This window comes from Stegodyphus dumicola, chromosome 4 (assembly GCF_044657685.1).
Source record: "Stegodyphus dumicola isolate Sdum_Otavi_A_Nest chromosome 4, ASM4465768v1".
NCBI lineage: Eukaryota > Metazoa > Arthropoda > Arachnida > Araneae > Eresidae > Stegodyphus > Stegodyphus dumicola.
In genome coordinates, this window is record NC_140771.1 from 93,110,431 (window position 1) to 93,136,539 (window position 26,109).

At 32.0% G+C, this 26,109-nt stretch overlaps 1 protein-coding gene across 1 annotated transcript in view; it reads right to left on the reverse strand.

Moving 5' to 3' along the window:
- The window catches only part of LOC118188342 (cartilage oligomeric matrix protein-like), a 1,186,180-nt gene that overhangs the window by 114,787 nt on the left and 1,045,284 nt on the right, over positions 1 to 26,109 (reverse strand). Inside the window, exon 12 of the mRNA XM_085815229.1 lies at positions 2,705 to 2,809. Within this exon, the coding sequence (XP_085671355.1) occupies positions 2,705 to 2,809 (105 nt within the window). The remainder of the gene's footprint in view (positions 1 to 2,704; positions 2,810 to 26,109) is intronic.

The following is a 26,109-nucleotide window of genomic DNA, read 5'->3' on the forward strand; positions in this document are numbered from 1 at the left end:
TCTGTCTCTCAGAGGTTTAGCAACTAAAAGTTGTAGATAGATAACGCAATGAATTGCAGACACCCGGATACAGTTTGCTTTAAATGGCTTATAAAATCACGATAGCGTCTAAACATAGTGAGTGCTCCATCTGCTGCTGCTAACATTACATTTGATAAAGTAATCGCTTTTTCTATGAATTAATCTCACGGAATATTGAATATTAATTCACCTTTTTCGTCTGTTGTTACAGTTTCCGGGAAGAGCAATCTTCATGGATTCCTAGGACATAATATAACGAAAATGTGCTAATAAAAGTGCGTCCTTACCGATCTAAAGTTGACTATATGTATGGAGAAATGGGTCCCTTGCAGATAATTACGATAATAACACAAAAAGCTTTCAACATTGTCACTCATTTCATCAATACGTCTTTGAACTTTGTTGTTGCTCAAAAGAATTCTTTTGAGTATATCATATGCAGGTTTGTGTAGAACAGTTTCTGAAAGCTCTTCAATACCTAGCAAAATTATCGATAGTGGAATATTTTAAAATAAAAGAAATAGTTACAAAACTTCAAAATACAAAATGTTCTGATTTTTCTATAATTAGTGAGGTGTGGTAAGACGCCTGAAAACCATCATCGTCTATTTTTGCCGTGAAATCATGGGTCTCTTCATGTTTAAATGTTTAAAATTATTTAAAATTTTTACTTGTGACACCTTCTCATATGATCCTCTAGCTTGGATTATTCTATAGAGTCATGGCTTAAAACTTTTGCATAAAAGGCATAAGAGCAGATGTGTTTGTCGCATAATAAGGAAATGGAGCCGAACTTAAAATAATCAACGATATAGAACTTGCCAGCATGCCATTTTAGATTCGGCCTTTTTTAGTAGCAGTAATTTGTGGTAAAAATTAAGCTATTTAAATATAGTAAGACATACCTGTTCAAAATTGGTTCCCGGTATAAAACCTTATTTTAATTTCAGCTAAGTCTACACAGTATTTATTAAGTTGGGGGCATTATTTTTACCAAGTCGTAATTCTCAATAAAGTTTCAAAACGTATTTTATACAAAAATGTTAAATATGCAAATTAAAATCCCATCTTATGCCAACCACAAATTATTTTAACCCGTTCAAAAGCAAAGCAGAACTTTTTGCTTGATTTGCAATTGGGTTATTATAATGAAAATTGGTTTTTAAAAAGGGATGCTTCTTCAAAAAACATAAGCAATAAATACACCACAAAACATAAACAATTCGTAGAACTACGTTTTCGTTTTTTTTAGAAGCATCCATTTGAAATATTAGGAATTAACGCGGAATTGTAAAAATGATTGGCGTCTCTATGCAATCTTTGTCTCTGACATGGATTAAAAACTTCCGTGCAAGCACAAGTGGTACAAGTCTGAGGCGTCCTTGCAAAACTCTGGTACATATGTGGGTAAGCATTGCTACTTGCCCACAATGCGTTGTTGCTGGCATCGAATGTGCAAGTTTTTATAAGTTATGAGTTTTGTTGCAAAACGAATAGGTACCGACTTAAAAAAGTTTATGAAGTATATTTACTTAATAAACAACTAATTAATTTACATCCTTTTATATAAGTAATTGTAATGTGAGTACATAGGCAAAATCTGTGTATTAGGTGCATTATGGCATTTACGGAAAGCCTAATTTTGTTGATAACCTGTTTAAATAAGATCCCGTTTACTTGGGGATTTCTTTACTTTCCCTATTTACACCTCACCCACCTCCAATGTTTCCTTTCGTTGAAAAGGACCCCTTATAAGTCGGAGTAGACCTTTGCGAGTTCATACAGACCACTGGGAAACCTATGTTCTAGACTGATTTCACCTAAGTAACTTCTGAAAACTTCGTAACGTACAATCAAAGTATACTGTAAGAATAATAAGCAGTTCTTAATAACATTGAGACCCAGTCACTTATTTATGCAGCGCCATCATGCATCACGGTGTATTTTTATCGAACGATAATATGGTTTTTGAGCATTATCATGCGGTACCGAAGGTACGAAGATTTGGACAGCTTATGCCAGTGATATTCAAACTATGAGTCCCGTCCTCATTTAGGGTAGTGAAAATTAACAGTGGGGTGGCAAGGCGGATAAAAATTCTAAAACGTCTGAGTTGATGGCATATAACTAAGGTTCAACGCTCTGAATGGGATCACGAAATTGTTTTTGATGGGTTGTTTGAATTTTTATGGGGTGAAATTGCTATAACGTTTGAATGCCACTGTCCCACGTAATTATCATAAAATGACCACGCAGGAAGGGGAAAGAAGATGATGGTCCTTATACATAAGTTATATTTTTTGCAATTTTATGATTTTGCGAAAGTAATTTATTTACTTTCGGTTCAGTAAGTTTCGGTTTTGTTTTAGTAACTTTCGGTTTTAGTCCGGAAAGTAATTTACTTACTTTCGGTATTACTTTTACGGTTTTCTCTCTACACGCAAATCTAGTTATCTTAAAATTTGTAATCTATAAGTAATTTGTATTTGTAAGTATGTATAAAACATGGAATAACACTAATTTAGTATTTACAGAGGATTTCTTATTGGGAACAATCTTCTGTTTTGACCCATGCTATATAATTTGTTTTCATTGATTTTTTTGTGGGAACGTATCTGATTTATAAGCAATGGAACAGAAATTATAAAACTGAAATATATTGATGGAATAACAGAATACTTACTGCTTTGCATCTCGGATCAGAACACGCCAGTTCCACGTCAGGCCATCCATCAAGATCTCGATCAGGACCACAGATCTTTCCATCACCAGCCCATCCAACTCTGCACTATAAAATACATAAATAACCTTTTGAACTCATATTATCTTATAGACATGAATAGGATAAAGAGTAGCTAAATATTGATTTGAGAAATATTATTCTTCAGTAACTTGACCAAGAAAATATAATAACTTAAATCATTATCACTATGCAAAAAGAATTAATTTCTTCTTTGTAATTTAATGTTCTTACTTTATAATTACAAGGAGGATATTTTTAATCTTTAGACGCAATGGGTTAAAATCCTTTCTTTTCCTACACTGCCAGATTAATTTATTCAACAAAAATTTGTAGTAAATGAAGGTTTTCATTAAATAAAGCAGTTTTAATTGCATAACAATTATACGAAATACTATTTCTTCACATATCATAAATTGCATTACTCTACGGAATTTGATTTTCTGCCATTACCTTTTTCTCTGAACAAACCGTTGTTTCAAGTGTAATTATTCTGAAAAATATTTCTCATTAAATAAGCACTATATTCACTTGCTATAAAGACAAAAATTGAATTTTATGCTTCATTTTATTTTAATCAATGTAAGTTCTGAAATAAACTTTCTATTGACTAAAATTCTCAAATATCAATGTCACGCACGCTCCTGATGTAAAGATGAAAAAGAAAATTGTTTTCATATGATTTGGAGTACCCATTGCCATTTGTGATGTATTTACTTTATTTGCGTATAGTTTGTCCTGTATATAGAGCACAGAATTTGGTGGTGACTATTTGAGATCATCGCAAAAAATTTGCATTCTTTCATGGTTGCAGCTTAAACATAAGTGACATGGATTTTTCTAGTATTTTAATTTTATAAATCCATCTCCTTTTTATGCTCAAGATAATGATGATGAGGGCTTCCTTTTTATGTGGACTATCCATATTTTACGTGGCAGTTTTATGGCTTCAGTGAATGTTTATTTACAAACAGCTAAATTTTTTAAATATTAGTATGGCTCCGAAAATTTCTAAATTACTCCCATAACGTCGTTTTTCAACTAATTTGAATAGTTCTGTAACTTTTGCTTTTGCCAATTAGCAGGCAATTGCTCAGGAACAGTTCATTGAGAATGATCGAACCGAGTGATCGTTTACTCATTTTATCTTGAAGAACGATGTTTAGGAGAATCTACAGAGGACAGATATTGTGCCCTCCAAAAAGACGAGAAGGGCACTCACAAATTGCTGAATGTTTTGTGGGAGTTGAAACCGCAACCTGGTGATCGGATTAAAAGTAAGCCTCCACTAACCACTCTACTGTCCAGTATGACATTAATCTGTAAATATTCTAGAGGGAAATTTAGCTTTTGAAACAGTATGAATTTCAGCTGAATTACTAGAATTAGGTTAATAATATTCAAATTTATATATATTTTTGAAAATGCAAAAAAAGAGAAGTATAAAACACTTGGGATCGAAAATATCGTACGCTTAACGAAAATTTAGCCGATTAGCAGTCAAGGTCTATCCGGGAAACGGTCATCTCCTACCTCTTTGTTTCTCAAGGTGTTATGTAAAGATTTTAAGCCATTTCATGAGCCAATTAAAAGTAGAGTAGCATTTTATCATGAGAGGATAGAATGGGAAAACTGTAAGCAACGAAATTCGCGGAACTTTCGCTATATGCGATTTATACTAGAATTATCGCACTTAAAAATTTGCATTAATATGCCTGGGGATAAGAATGCAGACCAGAATCAAAACCATAACACAGAAACAAGTATTTTAAATAAATTTTTTAATTCATCACTTATTGCAAATATATTCAACACCGTTATTTTATATCAGGATTATTTAATTATAATAATAGTATATTGTACATGTACAGACTTAGTGAAATTGTTAAGTAGCATGTTCCTTAAAAGAACGTCTTTCGGCATTTGTTGGCATCTACAAACAACGGAGAATGACCGTACTTCAGAAAACAAGTATTTCTCATATCCAAACTGGTAGTTCGGTCCGAGGTTCGAATCCCGCGAACGGGCTGGCTGCATGGGCGTTTTCGTGGTTTTCCCCATGTGTAACGTGCATACGAGCCAGTTTCCCTTAGAAAGTCCTCCACGAAAGCATCCCTCCCTTTAGGCAGATAGCCCTCGAGGCTTTGCCATAATCACACACACACACACATCTCATATCCAAACGTCCATCAAAGCTTTTAGCTTCAGTTGGAAGCTATTCTTTGGGCTCTGGACTGGGATTAATCTCCAGTGGACATTTATTATCCTAAAACAGTTACCGTATTTCTTCGCTTGGTTTTTCCCCCTTTTTTCACACAATTTTATAGTCCAAAAATCCAGATGAAAAATTATGCGAACAAGCCGATATCTGATGTCTAACTGAGCCAAACACATCACGCAGTTGAATTAATTTGTAAAGTCCCAAAGGAACCTCAAATGAATGAGTCTTGAATGCAGTTCGGAAGACAGGGAATCGAAGGAACGAAGGTGAAGAGAGGAGGCGAATGAAAGATCAGAATTTCGAAAGACCGAACCCATAAGCAGTGCATAAATTACAATGAGCTAGAACGTAAATCATAGAAGTAAAGTGAAATCACATGTTTCGAATATTTCTTAAGTGTGAGAATAACTTCCACGTCAAAAATACAGAAAAGTAATGATCCCATGTGTATGTCATTAGTAGAAAAGAACTGAATGTCACAATCAGCAGTCTCAACCCCAGAAAGTTACCAGGATGTGATCTGGTTTTCCCCAAATGTTAAAAACGTTGGACCTGTCGCAAGAGAAAAAAATTAAGAAATAATGTAAAACTGAGAAATTATCAAAAGTATGGAAAATGTCAATAAAATCCTAGTCTTGAAACTGTGAAGAACTGTCAATGAATGTAAGAATTATAGATCAATTGCATTAATTAGCATGCTATACAAAATAACAGAACGCACCATTTATTCTAGAATTATGAAAGTTCTAACTGAAGGAAACCAAGCTACTACCAGGGTGCCTACAGAAAACAACATTTAGCCGTTTAGCTGTTCTATCTATGTCGATCTATTCTTGGTGGCTCTCATGGAAACCTTTTAGAAAAATCCTAGCTGAATTTTTAGACATGGCGTCTGCTTTCGATATTAGTATGAAAGTATAAAGTCATAGTTATCGTCCTGCATGGTGTCAAAGGTTACGTACTAATTTGGATCACTGACTTCTTCAGAAAGAGGAAAATTTAAGTTAGATTCAAAGAAACGCATTAAAAAATCAGAATAATTGGGCATGCGTGGCTCAGAGCTCCATTTTCAGCCCATTAGTGTATTTACTATATGTTAAAAATATTTATCATCACCTGTTTGAAGACGCAAAATTTAAAGTTATGCAGATGGTGTGGCAATTTGGAATACTTGCTACAACATTAATGAATCTGCTTACGTTTTAAACCAATCTCTAAAGAACATTACAATTCATTATAATTTGCTCTCGGAGCCTCAAACAGAAATTCAATTAACAAAAATCCTTTTCTCACAGTTTTTACTATAAATCGAAAGCATAGAAATCGTAAAAGGTTTACTGTCATGATGAATAATATACCTTAGATACAAACACCAAATCTAAAATACTTTGGAGCACAACTTGAACTTCAATTGCGCTTTACTAAACTAATCAATATTTGCAAAAATAATGTTTTAAAGAAACTAAAAGTCCTAAAAAGCTTATGTAGTACTAACTGGGGTGCAAACTCCAAAATTCTTCGAAAAACATACACAGTTGTACCAGTCCTTTAGTATACACTCTATATCTGGGCCAATGCTTCAAGCCGCAGCACTCAGTTACTCAGACAGCGCCCAGACCAGAGCAGCAAAAATCATTAACGAAGCACTTTCTTCTGTAAACTATAAACAACGAAAAAGTGGTTACAGGAGGTGGTCTCGAAACTCTTAATAAGAGGAGAAAGTACCAAACTATCAGCTTCACTAACAAAGCTAGAAGCTGTGATCCTGATCATATCTCACGAAAAACTTTTGAAAATTGGTCGAGAAAAACCAGACTTATAAGATCATCTACTTTATGGTAGGCTTTTCAAATAAGTTAAATGATCAGTCTTGATAATTGCACCCTTGTAATACTCGAAGAACGTTTACTGTTCAAAACTATCCCCAAAAACTCTACAATGGGCACTAACCTTATTGAACAAAGTTTGGAAAAAGAACTAATGATTACTATCTTTGCAAAGTGAATGCAGGCTATCAAAACAATACGAGAAAATAACTTCGTCCATGCATATAATGACGGCTAAGCTGAAGAAACTATACAGAACAGTGGAGCTCGCATCCATATAGTGCTGCAGAGTGGTATTACCGTGAACCACAAGTTTAGCACAAATACCTTCGCTTCAGATTTCTGCTGCAAGCTGAGAACAATAAACAAAGCTTTACATGAATATTATCTACTTAAGAATACGGAAAAGCAAAGGGTTTGATTGTCTTTTGTGAATTCAGATTTGCCTTAAAGACAATAAATAACAGTCAACACTAGTCCAAGGTATTCGGCATCAAAATAAAAACATTGACAGTCTAGATAGGATTTGGATGTTGCAGTGGATACTGCTCCCGTTGGTATTCCTGAAAACGAAATTGCAGACAGGCTTTCCAAAGAAGAAAGATTATCTAAACAATGGTAATAATAATCTAATTATTCTTAACGATGCAAATACAATAGAAAAATATAAACGTAAATACCATCAAAAAACGCTGCCTGATTTGTGAAATTAATGCTAATCAAGACATAAAAAAGACTATGAGTCGGCTCAAAACCCAGTACCCTCGGGGTCTGAGAATATAAGGAGACGGCACAAAATCTTACCGTCCTTGCAGTAACTATGAACAGAGAGCATTAATCCTTGACCATATTTTTAATTGGCCGCAATCATAAGATCCCTGATTCTCGTTGGATAATATCCATTTGATATTGCGAATTTGAATATCTTTTGATCTCGCTCTATTCCGGAAACATCAGTGATATAGCTGGCTGCATTTTGTCTACACATAGACCTTTGAGATCAATTTTGAGTTTCTCATAGACACGACACTACTACCAACACCTGCCATATTCGGGTAGCTTAACGAATAATCTGTTCAAAATATGCTTTGAATAATAAATGCAAGAGAAAATAATATAGATGAAATGCTAATAAAATATAAATACAAATTGAATACACTGAATAAAAATAAAAATAATCTATGGAACAGAATTTACCAATAGACTAGCCCTCAGAGGGGGAAATTCTGCACAACAGGGAAAATAGGCGAATACTTTTAAAATTTACAGAGCCAAGCGCTAAACAGCTAGGAGAAAATAAGTGAGGAAATACGATAATTTTTATTACAAGATATGTTTCAAAGCCATTTCCTCTGCGTCCACACAATTTAAAATTTGAAAACTAACTCTCGTATGTTCGGTTACTTTTAGTTCAGGCAAACATGCAACAGCTTATTTGTCAAGATAAGGCTGTGTTAACAAAGCATTTCTGAGAAAAGTTGTCTGGTATTTATATTATAAATGAGGAAAACCATGAAAATGCTCATGGCCACCACTTTCGGGATTCGAGTCAAGGTCGAATTACTATTACTCAGTGGTCTTATCCATTCAGTCACTTCTGAGTGACTAGCATTTGTAAAAGCTTAAACGTAACAATACTATTTTCATTTGCTGTATTTTAAATTAATACTAAATAAAGCTAAGATTTAATAGGGGTAACGGAATTTCTTTTTAAAAATTGCAATTTATGCCATAAGCTTCAGGCGCACGTAAAAACGTTGATTTCATATATATAAGAAAAGCTTTTGATTTAGACAATAAGTTAAAAAAATAAAATACTGCTAGCTTTATTTGACTCTGCGTGACTTTAATCTGCGACTGTAGGGACAAAGAAGAGAGGGAAAAAAATTAACCATGAATGATGAAAATAAACTTTAGATAATATGAAGCATCCTCAGTTACCATGCAACTCTACCAGTAAACGTTTTTGCTTTTCTTTCTTTTTGAAAGCTTGAAATAACGGTATTGTCATAAATTTTAAACTTATCTCGGTATATCTTACACAGCCTCAGCATTCTTCCGATGATAAACTGAAGTACTGCGGTCTGAGATATAAATGATCCTGTATAGCTTCTAATTTGGGAATTCTGATGTGGCAAAATAACTTCTCGTAGGAATCTTGACAGCCAGAATTAATGACTTGTAGCTGAATTTATCGCGTGTATTGGATCTAAATAAATTTTCACCAGACTCTTGGCGAACAGCGGTCGATCCGTCAAAATGAGAGCGTTCTTCCTTACCTAACTCGATCTATCTTTGGAGTATTAAATATTCGATACATGATCAATATTTTGAATATATTTCTTTGCATTTTCGGCAAATTTTAGAGCCTACGGAATTCGAATTTATTATTGAAACATATTGCTATTCATGCATGGCTTTCAAAGATGGAAACAAACGGCTAAATTGCTTTCTGTTTTAAACATTCAATCTTTGACTGATCATATAGTTTTGGAAAAATGTAACTATATATATTTCCTTCAGAAATTTCCAGTTATCTGAAAATTTCACCATTATTTCCAGCCGCTACGATAAATAAGGCGAGAAGTGCTGCTTTAATTGCAGTCAAACATTTTATAAAATTGTTTGGCTGTTTGTTGTAAGTATCAACATAGCTGTTGCTCATTAACGAACTTGAACTTTGTAACTTTGAAATTATACATGTAGATAATAAATCAATATCCATTGTTTTCAACCTTTGGCCATTGCTTTCAACAAGTGTGCAGCAGTAACATAATTAATACTGTTGCTTTCACCAGTCCGTTAGTTCATAAGCATGAAACGTCCGTCAGTTCATAAGCATACCTTCGCCTCAAGCATGAAAAATAGACATAGAATTTTAAAACAGCTGCACTTAAATTATAATTTTTAGAAACTTTTTAAATGACATTTCTCCTCTCTTATCTATGGCATATTCGGTAAATATATATTTATATAAGGCGCTTACTTTCGCTTAATGCAGTTTTAAACTTTACAATTGACTTACTGACTATTAAATTTTATTTTAGATTATTAACCTAAAAAGTTATTAGTCTCGAAACACTATTTTGCGTTGTTTCACTATTCATTCGAGTTCGCTGCCATTCTCAAAAACATCATATATCTTTTCATCATATTGAATCTCACTGTTATTAATTGAAAAACTAAACTATTCTAAGTGAGTGATGACTATACTAAGTGATAGATGTAGTTTTCAAAAATATAATTTTTTTACTTTTTAATCTGATTGATTTAAAAAAGGGCATTTAATTTATGATATATGTAATTAAAAAATATAACATATTTTTATAGAATGACATTAAATATTTTTTGCTTTTTAAAAGTGCTCACGATGTATAACATCCCCATGTTAGTCTAAGTGCTTATTACCCTGTTATCTTATAAAATGTTTCCCTGTTCCACTTGGGCCATGTCTATTGATACTCTCTATTTATAAACCATATCAAATTTTAAAACAGGCTTTTTGAGTGATCGTTAAAAACTGAACTCTTTCAGATATTTCTGTTATGAAAAGTATTACCACTCTTAAACCTGCTAAAACTGCATGAGAATTTACCTAAATAATTAAAGAATCATAAGAGAAAAGTTGCAAGATGGAAAAAAATAATAAATAGGAAAAAAAAGTGTAAACTGACTTATAGAGTATCAAAATGTATAAAATTATGTACAGAAAGAAACCCAGTTACATGAAATATTCATCACGTTTTAAATTATTCCTGAAACGTGTTCTAAAAGGAAGCATGTATATTTCTTATTCTCCCTTTCATTACCAGTAGATAATTAATCTCACAGTGGATTTGATAATCATCCAATTAAAAACAAAAAAAACGAAACAAAAAAAAACCCTTTCTGCTGTTAATACTCGTAGTTTAGGTGTTTAGGTTTCTCTTTTAAAATCTATTGAATCTACCTTTAAATTTTCCCATATATACATACAGAGAAAACATTTTGTTTCGATAAGTTTGTACTATAATTAAGGATCATCGAATTAAATGAAAATTATCATTCCGAGAATAAACATTAATTATATTCATAAGCCTTATTGCCTTGAATAAGATTAAAGACTTTATTTTCAATATTTTTATTTGAATAAAAATCATTCATACACAGAAGGTTATTTCAAATGCTTCATTTCAATAATAATATAGCAATAGGAAATTTTAGACACAAAATGTACTCGTATATTATATATTTTACCACCGCAAGCACATTCATGACTTTAATTCTTGCTGGTAAAGTCAAAATTCATTGCGAAAACAGTTTTTAAATCCATTCATTTATAATCCAGGCAGAGTAATATTAGAAGGATTGAAAATTTGTGATTGCTATGTATCTTGATGATCTGCGCATAGTAACTTTACAGAGTTGGAAAACCCAAAATGTATATTTGAAAACTTGTAAAGTCTACAATCCTAACAGAATTAGAGCGAATTATCGCTTTTTTTGTGAAAAAAACTGCAAAGTTTTAAGAAGTTTTAAAGCGAATCTTTTTATTAAATCAGAACTGGAAAAGAAAGGCACAAACTCGCGCTTACAGATCAGCCAATCACTTATGGGGATAAAACGTTAATAACAGACAATTTCAAATTTATGCTAAAACCAGTAGCCAAAGACTTAACGCGAAGTTGGCTCACATTTCTCACCGGCGTGATAATTTAAATATCGGCAACTATAACGCAAGCCGAAGAATACAATCTTGTCTCAGCTAGCTAGCCTAGTTACGTGCTCTCGAGAGGTACAAGCACACTTTACCTTAGAATCCTAAATTCTCATGTTATTTCTCGATCTAATTTACATTCTGGTAGGGAAACGGAAGATCCATATTTTTAAAACTGTATGGTAAGTTACCTAGTAATGGAAACTAAAAATTAATTTGATTATTGTTAATTTCCATTAATTTGCAACTTTTTGCTTTCTGTGACTCTCTAAATCCCTTTTTGTATCTCTCTAAATTTCAGAAACTTCATGGCTTGGAAACAGGAAAATCAAATTTCATGCACATTTTATTGGAATGGATTATAGGCAGAGGCCCTTAATGATGATGCAGGCAGATGCCCCTTGCTATAATTGAATAACTAAATACAATATAATCTTTAGAACTTGAACCTTGAACTATGTGCTAGAGGTTAAGACGTATAGCTCATCCTCAGCTGTTATTAAGCATTGTTTCCCATTTTTGACTGACGGCGACCCAAAATAATTGTTTTAGGTACGAAAGTATTTCAGTCTGACGTTAATCCCACAAGAATTTAGGTTTTCAGTTTTATGATCATACACGGAGTAGAGATATGCAAAATCCCAACAGATTTTGCTTATGTTCTTGAGACATTAGGATTTTTTGGTAGCAGGAAAGTTGCAAAATGAGTAACGCTTCCGCCGGAAATCGAACCACGGACCTCTGGAATACGCGCCGAGCGTGCAGACCACCACACTACGAAGGCATGCTAAAAAGGCGGGATAAATACCTTATAATGTCTACTCCGTGTATGATCGTAAACTTGAAGATGTAAATTAGGAATAAAGCCTATTGTCAGGTAGTGGCCATGCTTATTTACAATGCTGACAAGATGGTCATTTCAATTGAAATCTCCCCGCAATATAAAGAATTTCATACATCAAGCTTCAAAGTTTATCTTCATTGAAATCTGAGTTTAATTTAATAAAATTATTGGAAAAGTGATAGGTTTTACACACAAACAGGTGTTATGAAACCTGAATCATAAGAAATTACTGCTTAGGCAGTGTTAAATATCTTTGCAATATGCAAGATAATGTTGTGGCATGATGTTTGCAAAGGTCAAAATGACATATTTAAGTTAGAGTTTTTCAGCGTTAATTTTAGAGTATTCTTTCTGGATGAGTGGTACTAAATTGGAGCATTTAGTACCACTCACCTTATCCGGAAATATTTCAGAGAAAAACACGGGATAAACAGGCAACATTCTTAAAGCTATTTGCGTAAGAAAAAAGCTGAATTTCTTATGGAATGTACAAGACGTTAAGAATTTCCATTCTGTCACGTAATCACGGACCTTTATCAGATATTACTTAATCTTCAAATATCAACTGTGAAACAGTAAAATATAAAACAAAAAGGGCTAGTGTTTTCGTTTACTTGATAGACTATAGTCAGAAATGAGAAAAACGAAAATGTTGTCGAATAACCTGGTCTTTGGGAAAAGCAAAATATATGACATTGCTTGACCATTATCCATTCTGATCCCTAACGAAATATACGCATCTTCTGAGGAAGTAAAAATGCGTTAGCTGCATGCTGTGTAGTTATAAAAAAGCTACTTCTGAAATTTCTGACGGATTTCACTTTCTTTTTTCCCGACGGGGATAGTATTAAATCAATCAATAAATTCAAGTTCTTGTTTTTTTGATGATACGCTGCACGTATCAGAAGCTATAAGATCGACAACATTTCATCCAAAACTGTTCTTAAGAAATAGACAAACAAATACACAAAATTTCATTTTTAGATAAATCTGAACGTTAAATTTAATTTGAATATAGAAAAGCTTTATATATATTGAAATAGAATTTGGTGTAGATCTTCTTTCTTTTGGCGGAACTTGAAGAAGCAAAACTATTCTTTAAAATAATCCCAATAATGTTTCTATTTCAAAAAATTATAATCACCTTAAATTGCACTTCAAAAGATATATAATCTTTTTATAAGCACCAGACTCAAGTTGAATAATATTAATGTTATAACTGCCGTGTTTTTTAAATTTAGTTTCGAATATTACTTGTACATTTAATTTAATTACACCAGTTTTATAAATTATAAAGCATAAATAAAATGTAACTGAGGTAAAAGTTTCTCAAATAAAATAAATGATCTCATATATTTTTGAAATAATATAAATGAAATTTGACTAAAAATTTCTATTTACCATGCATTTACGTTTTTAATCAAATTCAATTATATTCAGATGAAAATACATTAAATCCTGAAATTTGTTGGTCCTTTTTCTAATATCTATATTGGCCACCTTCAACCAAGCAGATAAGAACTAAATGCTGTTTCCGACCTTGGATAACGAACCTTGGATAACGAACTGAACTGCATAGATGTTTTGTGATTTTGCACTAGTGAGACAATTTCTTGTTAGTTCTACGTCTTCCGTTCTACTGAGCCGATTCACGAAATTCAACTTGCGTTTTTCATGCCTCGAAAGCGCGACTTAGGATATGTATTAGATTTATATCTACTGTTGTTCTAATATAGGCATTTTGACACAAAATCGGACTTTTTCTGATATAACATACCAATTTTTTTCCATATTTCGATACTACGACTCAAATTACGCCAAAGTATAAAGTTTTGTAAAATCGCACGAGCAGTTTTTAAAAACTTAGCTCCTTCATGTTAATTGAGTTTGGTATATATTTATTAATTTCTCTTTTTTATTTTAATTTAGGTTCATTCCAAATAAAATTCATCCATTTTTTATGACTTATTTTTAAAATTTGTATTTTTAAGTAATTTTTATAAATTTTTCAAAAACTTTTTCGAATTATAATCTATAAACATTTTGCCATCATCTTAAAGTAGACGTATTTCTAAGCATACCTGCAAAAAATTACAGGTTTTATTCAAAATTTCGAAGATATACGTGAATTAATATGTTTTGAAATTTGGCATGTTTGTTGAAAGCGATATACATCAAATGTGGTTTAGACACTTTGCGAAAATTGCTTGGAAGTAGAAACGCAGTGACTTTTTTTCCGTTCATTAACAATGTAAAAATGTAGGAACAAAGTGCCTTTTTTTCCGTTCCGGCATAATGGAAGGGAATTATTTTTGGCGCAAACTGAAAAAATTGTGCCAAGATAAATTTTTGAATTTCTCCGTAACTTTCGCACCTAATTTGACAAAATTTAATATCTAGGCATAATTTGAGTCGTAGAATCGAAATATGGGAAAAATTGGTATCTTATTTCAGAAAAAGTCCGATTTTGTGTCAAAATACCTATGTTAGAACAATGCTACATATAAATCTAATATATATCCTAAGCCGCGCTTTGGAGACATGAAAAACACAATTTGAATTTTGTCAATCGGTCCAGTAGAATGGGAGATATAGAACTGTCCCTTTTTTTTTCTTTTTGAGCAGTGTACATGAAAAACAATTGTTAGCTGATTATATATAATGAACAATTTACTTAGCATTAACTGCAACTTAATTCAAAATAAATTTACTAGTTTTGAATTTCAGTGTGGCCATTTGGTAACATATTTCGTAGGATATCGAATTATCGCAGAAGAATTTCATTTCTGTTAAGAGCACAGCTCTATATTAGGAAATGAATTTTTATGTACAAGCACGGTTTTAAATGCTTCTAAATGCTTCTGTGCTGACAAAACCTGAATCTAACTACAGTAGATGTCGCTTAATGTGATCGTGATTAATGTTAACATTCATATATTGTTATCGATTTGCCGATCTTCCTCACGTTTGTATACGAAAACATGAAAATGCATCGCTACTGTGATAAAAAATTCGGTTAATATAATCAGACTATTAGCGAATAATTTTTCTTCAGCTAAAGCAAAGTTGCCAAATAAAAGATAAATTAGCCAAGTAAAGTGAAAATAGGTTACAAAAAGTACGGGTTGACACGAAATATCTCCAAGCGAGGGTTAAGTCACCAGACAGCTTGGTTTCGATTTCAGTCAACCGTTTAAATTAGACAAAAAACAACCTTTTATTTATGAACTGTACATAATATCTTTAATGTTAATTTATGACCTGAGTTTGATCTGGTGTAGAAAAACCCTAGCGATTTTGTGGGCACTCTTCTTCAGGAGACTTTTTAGAATTTTCTTCTTCGAATGCAGCCCCAAAAATTCTGTAGATTTTTTTTTCTGATTAAAAAAAATCTGCGATAAGCTAAGTTTATAGTTTTCGCTTAGTTTAAAATTTTATATCGATATGCTCCCTTCGAATGAGAGACACCTTTCGAATATTGTGATTAAGGGTACAGCATCAGTCAAATAATTTCTGGAAATGTTATGAACAGGTCATAAATGAACATTGCTATGAACAGTTCATAAATATAAATTTTCATTTTCTAAATTAAAATGCTGTGAAAATACCTATACCTTATAGGTTTCTTGACATTTTCATATTAAATAGGTTGAATTCCATTGCTGTTTTGAAGGATAATTTTTCTGGTCGTTTAATTTTATTCTTAAATTTAACATAATAGCCGTGGACAAACGTGATCACATTAAGCGGTGCCTACTATATTTCTAAAAGTTAAGATATTTTTATTCATTTAGTGATTTGATAATACTAGTTGCTAACAGGAAAAAATTGGTAGTAAAATTCTTATATAGTGGAATACTAACGAATTATTGGATTGCAAACAATAAAATGATTTTGAGTTATGGAATTAATATTAACGCAAGATATTTTTTGCATTATTGATTTGATTTTTATCTCAAAAAACAAACATAAAAATAGCTGATTTCGATTTCCTCCGTTTCGGTTTTCGCTTCCTGCACTTCAGATGTTAATGTTAGGATGATGTTTTATTCTTAACATTTATTTTTTGAAAGAATCTCATTTTCAAAATTTTAATGTTTGTACAAACTACTTACCATTACGTTCGAAACCGATTTAAACTAAAGCATAATTTATCAAATTGTTTATAAACATTAACAGAGATGTATTCTTTTCATTAATAATACTTTATTATTCATTTAAACCCGACGTATAATTTAAATCCTGCTGCAAGTAGGAAGCCTCTTTTATTTTTAATTTTCTGTTGATGTTTCTGTGTAAGCAAATAATTCTCGGCATTAAATTTTCATTTGCTGCAGACATTAAGGTTAAAGCGATCGTTATTGTAAAATTGCGTTTCGTTAATACAAGCATTTCGATTTTCTAAGCTTTTACTCTGGATTAAGTAAACAGGAAAACTGTAATATTCTTTCTTTCATTTACTAATTTTATTTGAGATAAAGTTTAACATAATTATTCATGAAAAATAACATTAGGGGTTTCAAATTGCCCCGGCAAACACAAGTACGTGAGCGAAAGGAGGACAGCAATGCGGGAGTGCGGCTCATGAATAAATTATTTTTCAATGAAATACTTAAATCAGTGCAATGCCAGCATTAATCACTTAGAATACAAGGAGAGTTTAAAACTAAGAAAAGCGGTTTAACTATTTGATATTCATAAGTACGTTAAATTATTCGGAAATATACCTACAGTTTATTAGCAGTATATACTTTCGATTTAAAGTATCTTTTAAAAATATTTATTGCATTCATGCGAGTATGTGGTTTTTATTTTAACTGTTACTAGTCAGTTAAATGCGCACACTTTTAATTTTTTAAAAGCTGTGGGCATTTCATTGAATTTAAGTTCAGAAAAATGTTGAAACAGAATCATGTCAAAAATAAAGAACGAATTTGGTGATGTACGCAAATAAACTTGAAATTGGGGAAAATGTGTAAAACATAGACGAGGAAAAAGAAAAATTTCGATACTTGTGTATTATCCCGTTGACCTGAAAGTTGGCTACCATTGCACCGTGAACATTGGCGGAAATATTGTCGAAGTTGCGTTAAACGTTCCTACCGAATTCGGAGCTGAATTTCTATCGACAAATCTTACAATATAAACATTGTCCGTTTCTTCATTTCTATACACAATCCCCTAAACAGACAGTTCTACGAAAATATTCGACCTGTTTAGTTTTTGCGCTTCATAAAAAAGCTTTCGTCGATTTTATTATTTTGTAGGCCTTCCAGTTTTATCGAAAGCTCTGTTTAGAACGCTATGTGTACAAACTTTCTGCAGATAATTCCAATCTATAATTGTTTTGTCGGCAATTCTTTCGGGTATTCAAGAGACATTTTACCATGCCATTCTGTCGACGTTTGTACCACTCGCTAAGGATCCTGGTTCATTGCTTTTTTCAAAAACATTCTAAAATTCATCCCCTTAGTAAGAGGCCTTCAAAGCTCCAATCGGCTTTAGATCTTTTGGCTATAGAAGTATTTGATGTTAAATATATGATTTCAGTATTCAGATTATCTAATTTCAAAGAATAGGTGTAGCTCGTTCATAAAAAAATGTAGTTATGTTCTATAATTTGAACTGCGGCAAATATGCTGCATTTCTGGAAAAAACAGTTCCAAAAAGAATTATTAAACACATGTGTAGAAGATGGTACTTTTGTTCACTGAGGTAAATAACTCAAAGATAAAAAACTTTCGCTTTGCATGTACAGAAAAGAAGATATGTGCACATAAAGGAAATATTACACTCCTAGTTACGGAATTTTAGACCCGTATTTCTGAGTTCACGGAAGTTTTATGTTGTACGAGTTATCATACAAAAAATATACCCTTGCAGTGAATTGAGTAGCATATCCTCTGAAGTCATGTTTAAAAACATCTGAAGAAGTCTTTAAAAATTCACATTTTAGATGTCTCCTTTCCACATCCTCCAAGATTTCGTATTTGCTTTTCTCTACAAATGGATGTTTATCTTATATGGTTTAAATAAAATTCCACTTAATTCTGAAAAATAATCGTGAGATTATTTTGCAGAATTAAGTGGAAATTGTTAACATAATTAGGATCATCAGTTCTGATGACCTAAATTATGTTAACCATTTCTTTATAGGCTAATGGGGATACCAAGTTTTCCATTTACAATAATTATGTATATATTTCATTCACAAGCTTTTTACATCTAGTTCTGACGAAATTGAAGATTATTATACGACTGTAATTAAACTATATAAGACAACATTTAATAACGGTGCAAAAAATACGATTCATAGTCATACATTTGTCAGTCTGATGTGATATGGAACCTACATAAAAAATTTCGATACAAAAAATAAACTAATTCTCTCTCATTATATCAACAACAATGGCACGCAATTTTTAATGATTTCCCTTTTTCTAATCAATCGTCGTAAAAGCTCAAGTTTCATCCACTATTTCATCTATATTCAATTTTAGTCGATTAAAAGTGGCAAAACATTTATCGTAATTGATCAGAAATCAATAATACAAACAAACAAACAAACACACAAACAGGCACGCTTCTTTATATAGAAAGATTTTGTAAAATCCAAAAATTTTTGAATAACAAAACCTACGATTATAAAACGCGCAGTAGCAACGCTTTTCGAAATAAAGCATTTTTATTTCCAACGCGCAAGACTGTTGCCACTCCGAAAAATGGGTGCGAAAATTAGTGTTTTCAGAGTTTTAATTAATATCTCGGCTGATTAAAGTAGTACGAAGATGAGACTAGCCGAAATGGCTTCCCACGAAATTTTGGAATCGGGACTAATGTATTTAATGTTTCGCAATGCCATTTTTATTTCACTGTGAATTTTAGAAATGTTTTATTAACAAACTCTACGATTTGAAACCCAGCAGTGGCAACAATTTGTGAAATAAAGCAAATTTTTACCACCTACATGCCATTTGGAAAAAAAGATGGCGAAAATTAGCGTTTTAAGAGATTTAATTAATATCTTTGATTTTAGCTATTTTTTTGGTGGGGGAGACGTGGACGTCGACCTTTTCCAGGGCCCAGAAAAGAATTGTAGAAAGTTTAGTGACGATACCTATAGTAGTGACTGAGTTAGTAGCGAACAAACAAACAAAGTTTCTTCTTTATACATATAGATAAAACCAAAGCATATTATACCACCAATATGAGAAAACGTTTTGAAGCCTAACAAGAAAATATAAATGCAGGAAAAGAATGGACTTTTTTCTTCACATAGAGAATTCTAAGAAAGAAATCATTTCATTTGTGGACTTGATCCTATAACAAAAGCTTCGGGAAACGATGATCACAATCGTGAAAGGAAAATATTTACCCCTGGAAAAGATATTAAACTTATGTCAAGCATTAATACACAAGAAAAGAATGCATGAAAATGAAAGAAAAGTCCCATGTGTTGTTTTTAATAAATGATGTAATAGTACAGAGAAGGAAAACAAATCTCGAAGAAAATTAATAATTGGTTAGAGTAGAGACATTGTTATAGTTATCGAAAGAATTTCAGGTTTATAAGCTGTTACAGTAAACAAGAGAGTTCTTTTTTGTCAATATGTTTATTCAGGCTCAACAACAACAACAACAAAAACCCTTTCCTTAGAAACACATAGAAGATAATATTTGTTTACGTAAAAATATAGAAGCTTATAGATGTTTATTTCATAGACTAATATTTTCTCCTCAATCCTGTAAATAACAAATTTCATCATGTGAACTTTTAATTTAGCTAAATGAGGTTCTGATGCCAAGAATAGAAATAACTAGAAATATATTGCTAAATTTTTTGGATCATTAATTAGGAATTACCGAGCAAATTAAGAAGAATCAAAGATTATTTCAAAATTTTATATAGTTCTCAAATAATTATTCATATTTGGTTGTATTTAAAATATTGAATTAAAGATATATTTTATCTATCATCGTTAAACCTATTGATATATAATAAAAAGAAGGAATGCGAAGCAAATGATTTAAATAAACTTTAAGTGACAATTAGTAATTAAATTCTCACTTTGTATGTATGAATTTTAATTTCTTGTAAAACCTTTTGAATTTTGAAAATGAAAAATGTTTCCTCCTTCATTAATAAACCAAAAAAAGGAGAATATCGTTTTAATGATGGAAGATTTATAAGAGCCATTTTGACTTCGATGATAATATTCTGGTTACTATAATTCACTTTCATTAAGAACTTGAAAATCAACGATGTTATTTCCAAGAAAATAATTAGATAAATATAATTATAACTGTTAAACGTAAATAATTACGTAAGATAACTATAACTGATCTATCTGCATTTCAATAATTGACTATTCTTTGACAATTAGACAAACAGAAAAAGTTAAGTGAATGTGTGTTAAAAGGAAATTTTCACGTAATGATGGTCAGATTCTTATACATTAATTATTATATTTTCTTAAATGACAGAACAATCGCACATTTCTAAGTGTTTTTTATATTTTCGAGGAAAATTTATCCAGAGTGCATTCATTTGAAAAATATATATATGAGCAGCTTGACAGGCCAAGTTGTAATTCAAATTATCCAGCTTTCAAAAAGAAAAGCTACGGCAAAAATGAAAGGCTTGTGTGAAGGGAATTGTTACAGTACTTTGTTTAACGAAAAGACTGGGAGGACAAATTAAATATTTTCACAAGATTAAACACTGCCTTTCTAAGTTCTAGTTTATAAAACAGTACAGTTATGTTTTTATAACATTTATGTATGCATTTAATAATTTCAATAAAGGTACAACCAAAAGAGATAAAATGTCGTTAACTGTAACTGATATTCAGTGTCAATTTGCAAATGGGTGAAAATACAAAGTGATTCTCAGTTCCTTTTCCTTTTGGTGTTCAAATAATTCATTCCGGAGAAACATAATAAATAAACGGCATTTAATCTTTTACGAAATTTCCTTATATTTATGTTAAAATTGTGCATTCTGTTTGAATAATATTATTTTAAATGTTTTTCCGTGTTAAAATTTGATGATCCTATATTTACTCGAATGTACGGCAAAAAGAACTGCATTTTATGAATAAAGGACAACAGTGTTTAAACCCAAGCTTAAAAAAAAACAGTAAACTAAGTATAAATGTGTAATATATGATGAAAATACTATATATTACACTTCTGTTTAGTTAGGCACTCTCTATTTTTTGAGATACGAACGAAAGGTAACAAATTTTTACTTTCCATTTAGTTTTTACATTTTATTGGGAACTAATACATTATCTGCATTTTGTATGGAATAAGAACTTGGATTAAAAACTTCATTTTCGATCAAAAACTTCAATTTATTATTTATTAAGAAATGTTTGCATTGAAACAGAGCTACTAAAATCTATTTTCTTCTGAAAGTTTTCTGTATTATTAATTCAAGCATCCTTGCAGTATACGTTTCAATAATTTTACAGAATGCCTTTTAAATATTTAATAAGGAAATTTTATCGTCACATGTAATATCTATACGAGTAATTTAGTTCATATTTTACTAAACAATTAGCAAAATTTTAGTTGATCTATAACAATATTCTAATTTCTCATTGCGCATTACATAACGTTTACGTCTCGTATGAGTCAATAACAAAAATCAAAAGTATGTGTAAAAATGCAACACGTTTGTTGCTTGCTGTTGTATCAGAAATTTTACATTTTGTAAAGAATAGTACAATAGAATGCTACCATTTAATGACAAAAATGACAAAATATTATTATTTTGTAAATAGTAAGAAACTCAAAATAACATCAATATGTAATTTATTTTGTTTTATAATTTAGTGATAAGTTGTGACTAGTTAATAGTTGTTTAGATGCGCAAGGTTTCAATTAAAAAGTGAATTAATAAATTGAATAACGACAATAAAAATTCTGGTGCATTTCTAAATCACTAATTAAAACAGCCTCTTGTGAAACCAGATAAGAGTGTTCTAGAGCAGTTGCCTGCGGTTTTTGAAAATGCGAAAGTATAATCCTGGGTAATCCGAATGTCGGAAAATTTAAAGCTTGAAGTTTTATTAGTCAGAGCTCTAATTAATTGTAGCTCAGAAGTCTATTCGTCTGAGCGAAAGAAGAGTCTCTAAAGCTTTCGCAACATGACTTGAAGGAATGTCAATGAAAATTAGAAGATTCGATTACTTGTAAGAAGATTACAAATAATAGGAAAACCTTTGGGTTTTGGGTAAAGTAATTTTAGAGCAAGTAATACATGTTATTCATTACATAAACTGATTTTTGGAACTTAAGCACGGATACTCGTGATTTTTCTCGTTCCAGATCTCTAATATAATAGATATTAGCAACATAAATTACTTTTGTCTTATTTTTGAAAATACCGATAATAAATGAATCAACAAACAAAACAATCTACCAGAAAAATGTCATTAGCCAAATATGCTTCCCCGAAAACAAATTAGCAATTTAAAAACTGTTTATTCCATTTACATTAAACGCTTCCGCAAAGCAAGTCGTATTGCTCTAATCAACTAATTTTTAGATATGTTTATTTTGACACCAGCTACTCAGAACAAGATCAGTTAATTTTTCCTGAAAAGTGTATAAATAGCTATGCTAATGTGCAATCAAAACAACCTTTCTTAACTGTTTCGACTTATTCACTTTTGTTTCAAGATTTGAATGCTTTCATTAATTCTAACTTGCTTGTCTTTGATTTCTCTTTCACTGGTTAAATAATTTCCCTGCATTCGATTAGTTTAGATCTCTAAAGTATTTTGTGACGAAGATATTTCGATGATGTCCTTCTACAGATCATTTTTCTCATTTGTAACGCATCAAAGAATAACGGATTATTCAATACAGAAAATACTGCAAGCGTTCTGCCTTCATTAGCTTAATGAAAGTTACGTGAATTCATCAGTTAATATTAATTCTATTTGCTGTAATGGATATTACTCAGAAAACAGAAATTCTATAGATATGATAACTTCACATATTCTTTACCTGCCTTTTTATGATCTTAATATACAGCATGATAAGAAATACAAACGAAAGAACTAAAAGGCAGAATTTACAGTTTGACAAATTGGTAGCTGATAGTTTTTAAAGCAATAATGGTACGTTGTTTATTAATTAACATTTTTAGTAATAGCGTTATTCTATGCTTAAGCTACTACTAAAAGTAATTCAATAGTACTTTAATAAGCGTTACTAATGATTCATCTAAGCAAGGATTTCCAACATTTTTTTTTTTTTTTTGTATTGACCATTTTTAAAGGAATGGCCTTCTTTATCGACACCCTCACATTTTTCCGTATAATATACGAATATACAATATAACTGTAACACCAAATAGAAACTAACTATAACACCAACTAGACCGGCGGTCATACGAAATGACCACAATTCTAGATATTATAAGTTGTAATTAAAATGATTTGTGCAAAGGTGTCTGCTAATTTAAACTAAATTACCCAGGGCAGGCGGGGAGTTCGCGCCTTTGCTTACTGCCCCACGGGGTTTCCCCCTTTTACTTGCTTAATTGCTTAAAATAGAGTGCAATGAAGGAAACCACTGGCGGTACATTTTTTAAGAGCCCATCGCTAGCTCAATCAATAAAGGTGATTTAATTAATGAAATGTTAATTCACATCTCAAAGATCTCTTTGTACACAACATTTCTTGTGTAGATCTTTCCATCATTTTTAAGCTCGCCTTGCAGAGGACCATCAATTATTTTTAATTTTACGTCCGCTCTTTCACGAACACTTGAACAAGCAACATAAAGTTGACCGTGCCCAAATGCAAGCTCAGGTAAAAAAAGGCCAACACGCTTAAGCGTTTGGCCCTGAGACTTATGGATGGTCACAGCAAAGGCAAGTTTTACAGGAAATTGTCTACGTCTCAATTGAAACGGCAACCCTGTGCCGTGGCAACTTCACCCCATTGGCTAGTACAGTTACGCAAGCAACCAATAAACTATCGGCGACAAACAGACACTTAAGCCGCATATATATATGGGTGAAGTACCTCCTCCGAAACGGCTGGCTCCCGGGCTTGCACCGTTAGATTCCGCAGGTCCGTGGCACGCCATTTTGACCATTCGCGTCTTCTTGGGACTTTAATTAGCCGAAATATTAATTTAAAATTAATTTTCCCCATACGTTTTACCTACATTTTACACTTTCTTTCTTGGGTTTTCACTATTACAGGGATTTGGCCACGTGACAAATTCTTTTTTCTCGAATATCTACGGAACGGCGCCGAGTTGAAATTCGAGATGCGTATCCTCGGATTCCAAAAAATTCTCCGATATCGTTCTCATCTTCGTACGACTTTAATCGGCCGAGATATTAATTAAAAACTGCGAAAACGTTAATTTCCGCGCTTATTTTTCCGAGTGACAACAATAAACTATCGGCGACACATACTTTAGCCCAGTGTTTCTCAACCTTTTAGTATTCACGGCCCAATTTTCAATCATAATTTTTATCGCGCCCCCTTCCTCCCCACCGCATACAATAAAATGTATACAATAATAATATATTTTGTGTATTTTGGCACTAAACCTACACTACAACCTTAATTTTAAACTTTACAAATTACCAAGAATACGGAAATTTATTGACATTTTGCAACACCGATCCTCAGCATTGGAAAAACAAGAATCATATGCCTTTTTATTGCTCTTGCGTCCCGCCATGTCGGGCATTCTCACGGTTTCGCGAAAAGTTTCAATTTGTTTGGAATTTGTCTAGTCAGCTTAAAAGTTAAGTTAGGAGCGTGCGCAGATGTAAACAAATGTTTTCTCATAGGAAGAAGGAGAAAGTTCTGTGACGCCAATTTCAATTCCAGACAATCTCATTCGAGTCGATCCTTCTATCGCTATTGAATCTATTCTGAATGTGTATGTTATATATATTTTCGTGTAACTGCAATTCACCGTATTAAATATTCTCGGCAGCAGACTTATGCAGAATCATGGATAAATTTTTAAGCGGGCGTAAGCGAGCATTAGACGATAGACAAACATCAACAAGTACACAGACGAGCGTGGTTCCGAAGATGAAATCAAGAAAATATTCTCAAGAATACTTAAATTTTGGTTTCACTAGTACTGAAGTAAATGAAGAAGAAAGGCTCCTGTGTATCATTTGCTCAAAAATGTTGGCGGCAGACAGCATGAAACCTAATAAACTTAAACGACATTTGGAAACGCTTCATAGTGAGTACGTAAACAAACCCAGAGATTTCTTCGAATTAAAATTAAAATCATATGAAAAGCAAAAATCATTGTTTAAAAAAACTTTGTCTGTGAATGAAAAAGCTTTAATTGCCTCTTACAAAGTTTCATATAAAATAGCCAGATGTAAAATGCCTCACACCATTGGTGAAGAGCTTATTTTGCCAGCCGCAATTGAGATTGTAGAATTATGTTTGGAGATAATTTTGCAAAACAATTGCAGTCTATACCTCTTTCTAATGATACTGTTGCCCGTCGAATTGCTGATATAGCTGAAGATGTAGAGTGTCAGCTTTTGCCGAAGTTACGTGACAAATTGTTTTCAATATAACTCGATGAGGCAACAGATAGTAATAAAGATGCTCATTTCATTGCCTATGTTAGATTTGTGATGATTTGTCAGTAGTAGAAGAATTACTTGTCTGCAAACCAATAGAACTCAAAGGCAACAGCACTCGCGTTATTTGCTATCTTAAATGATTTTATGAACGAGGCAAACATAGA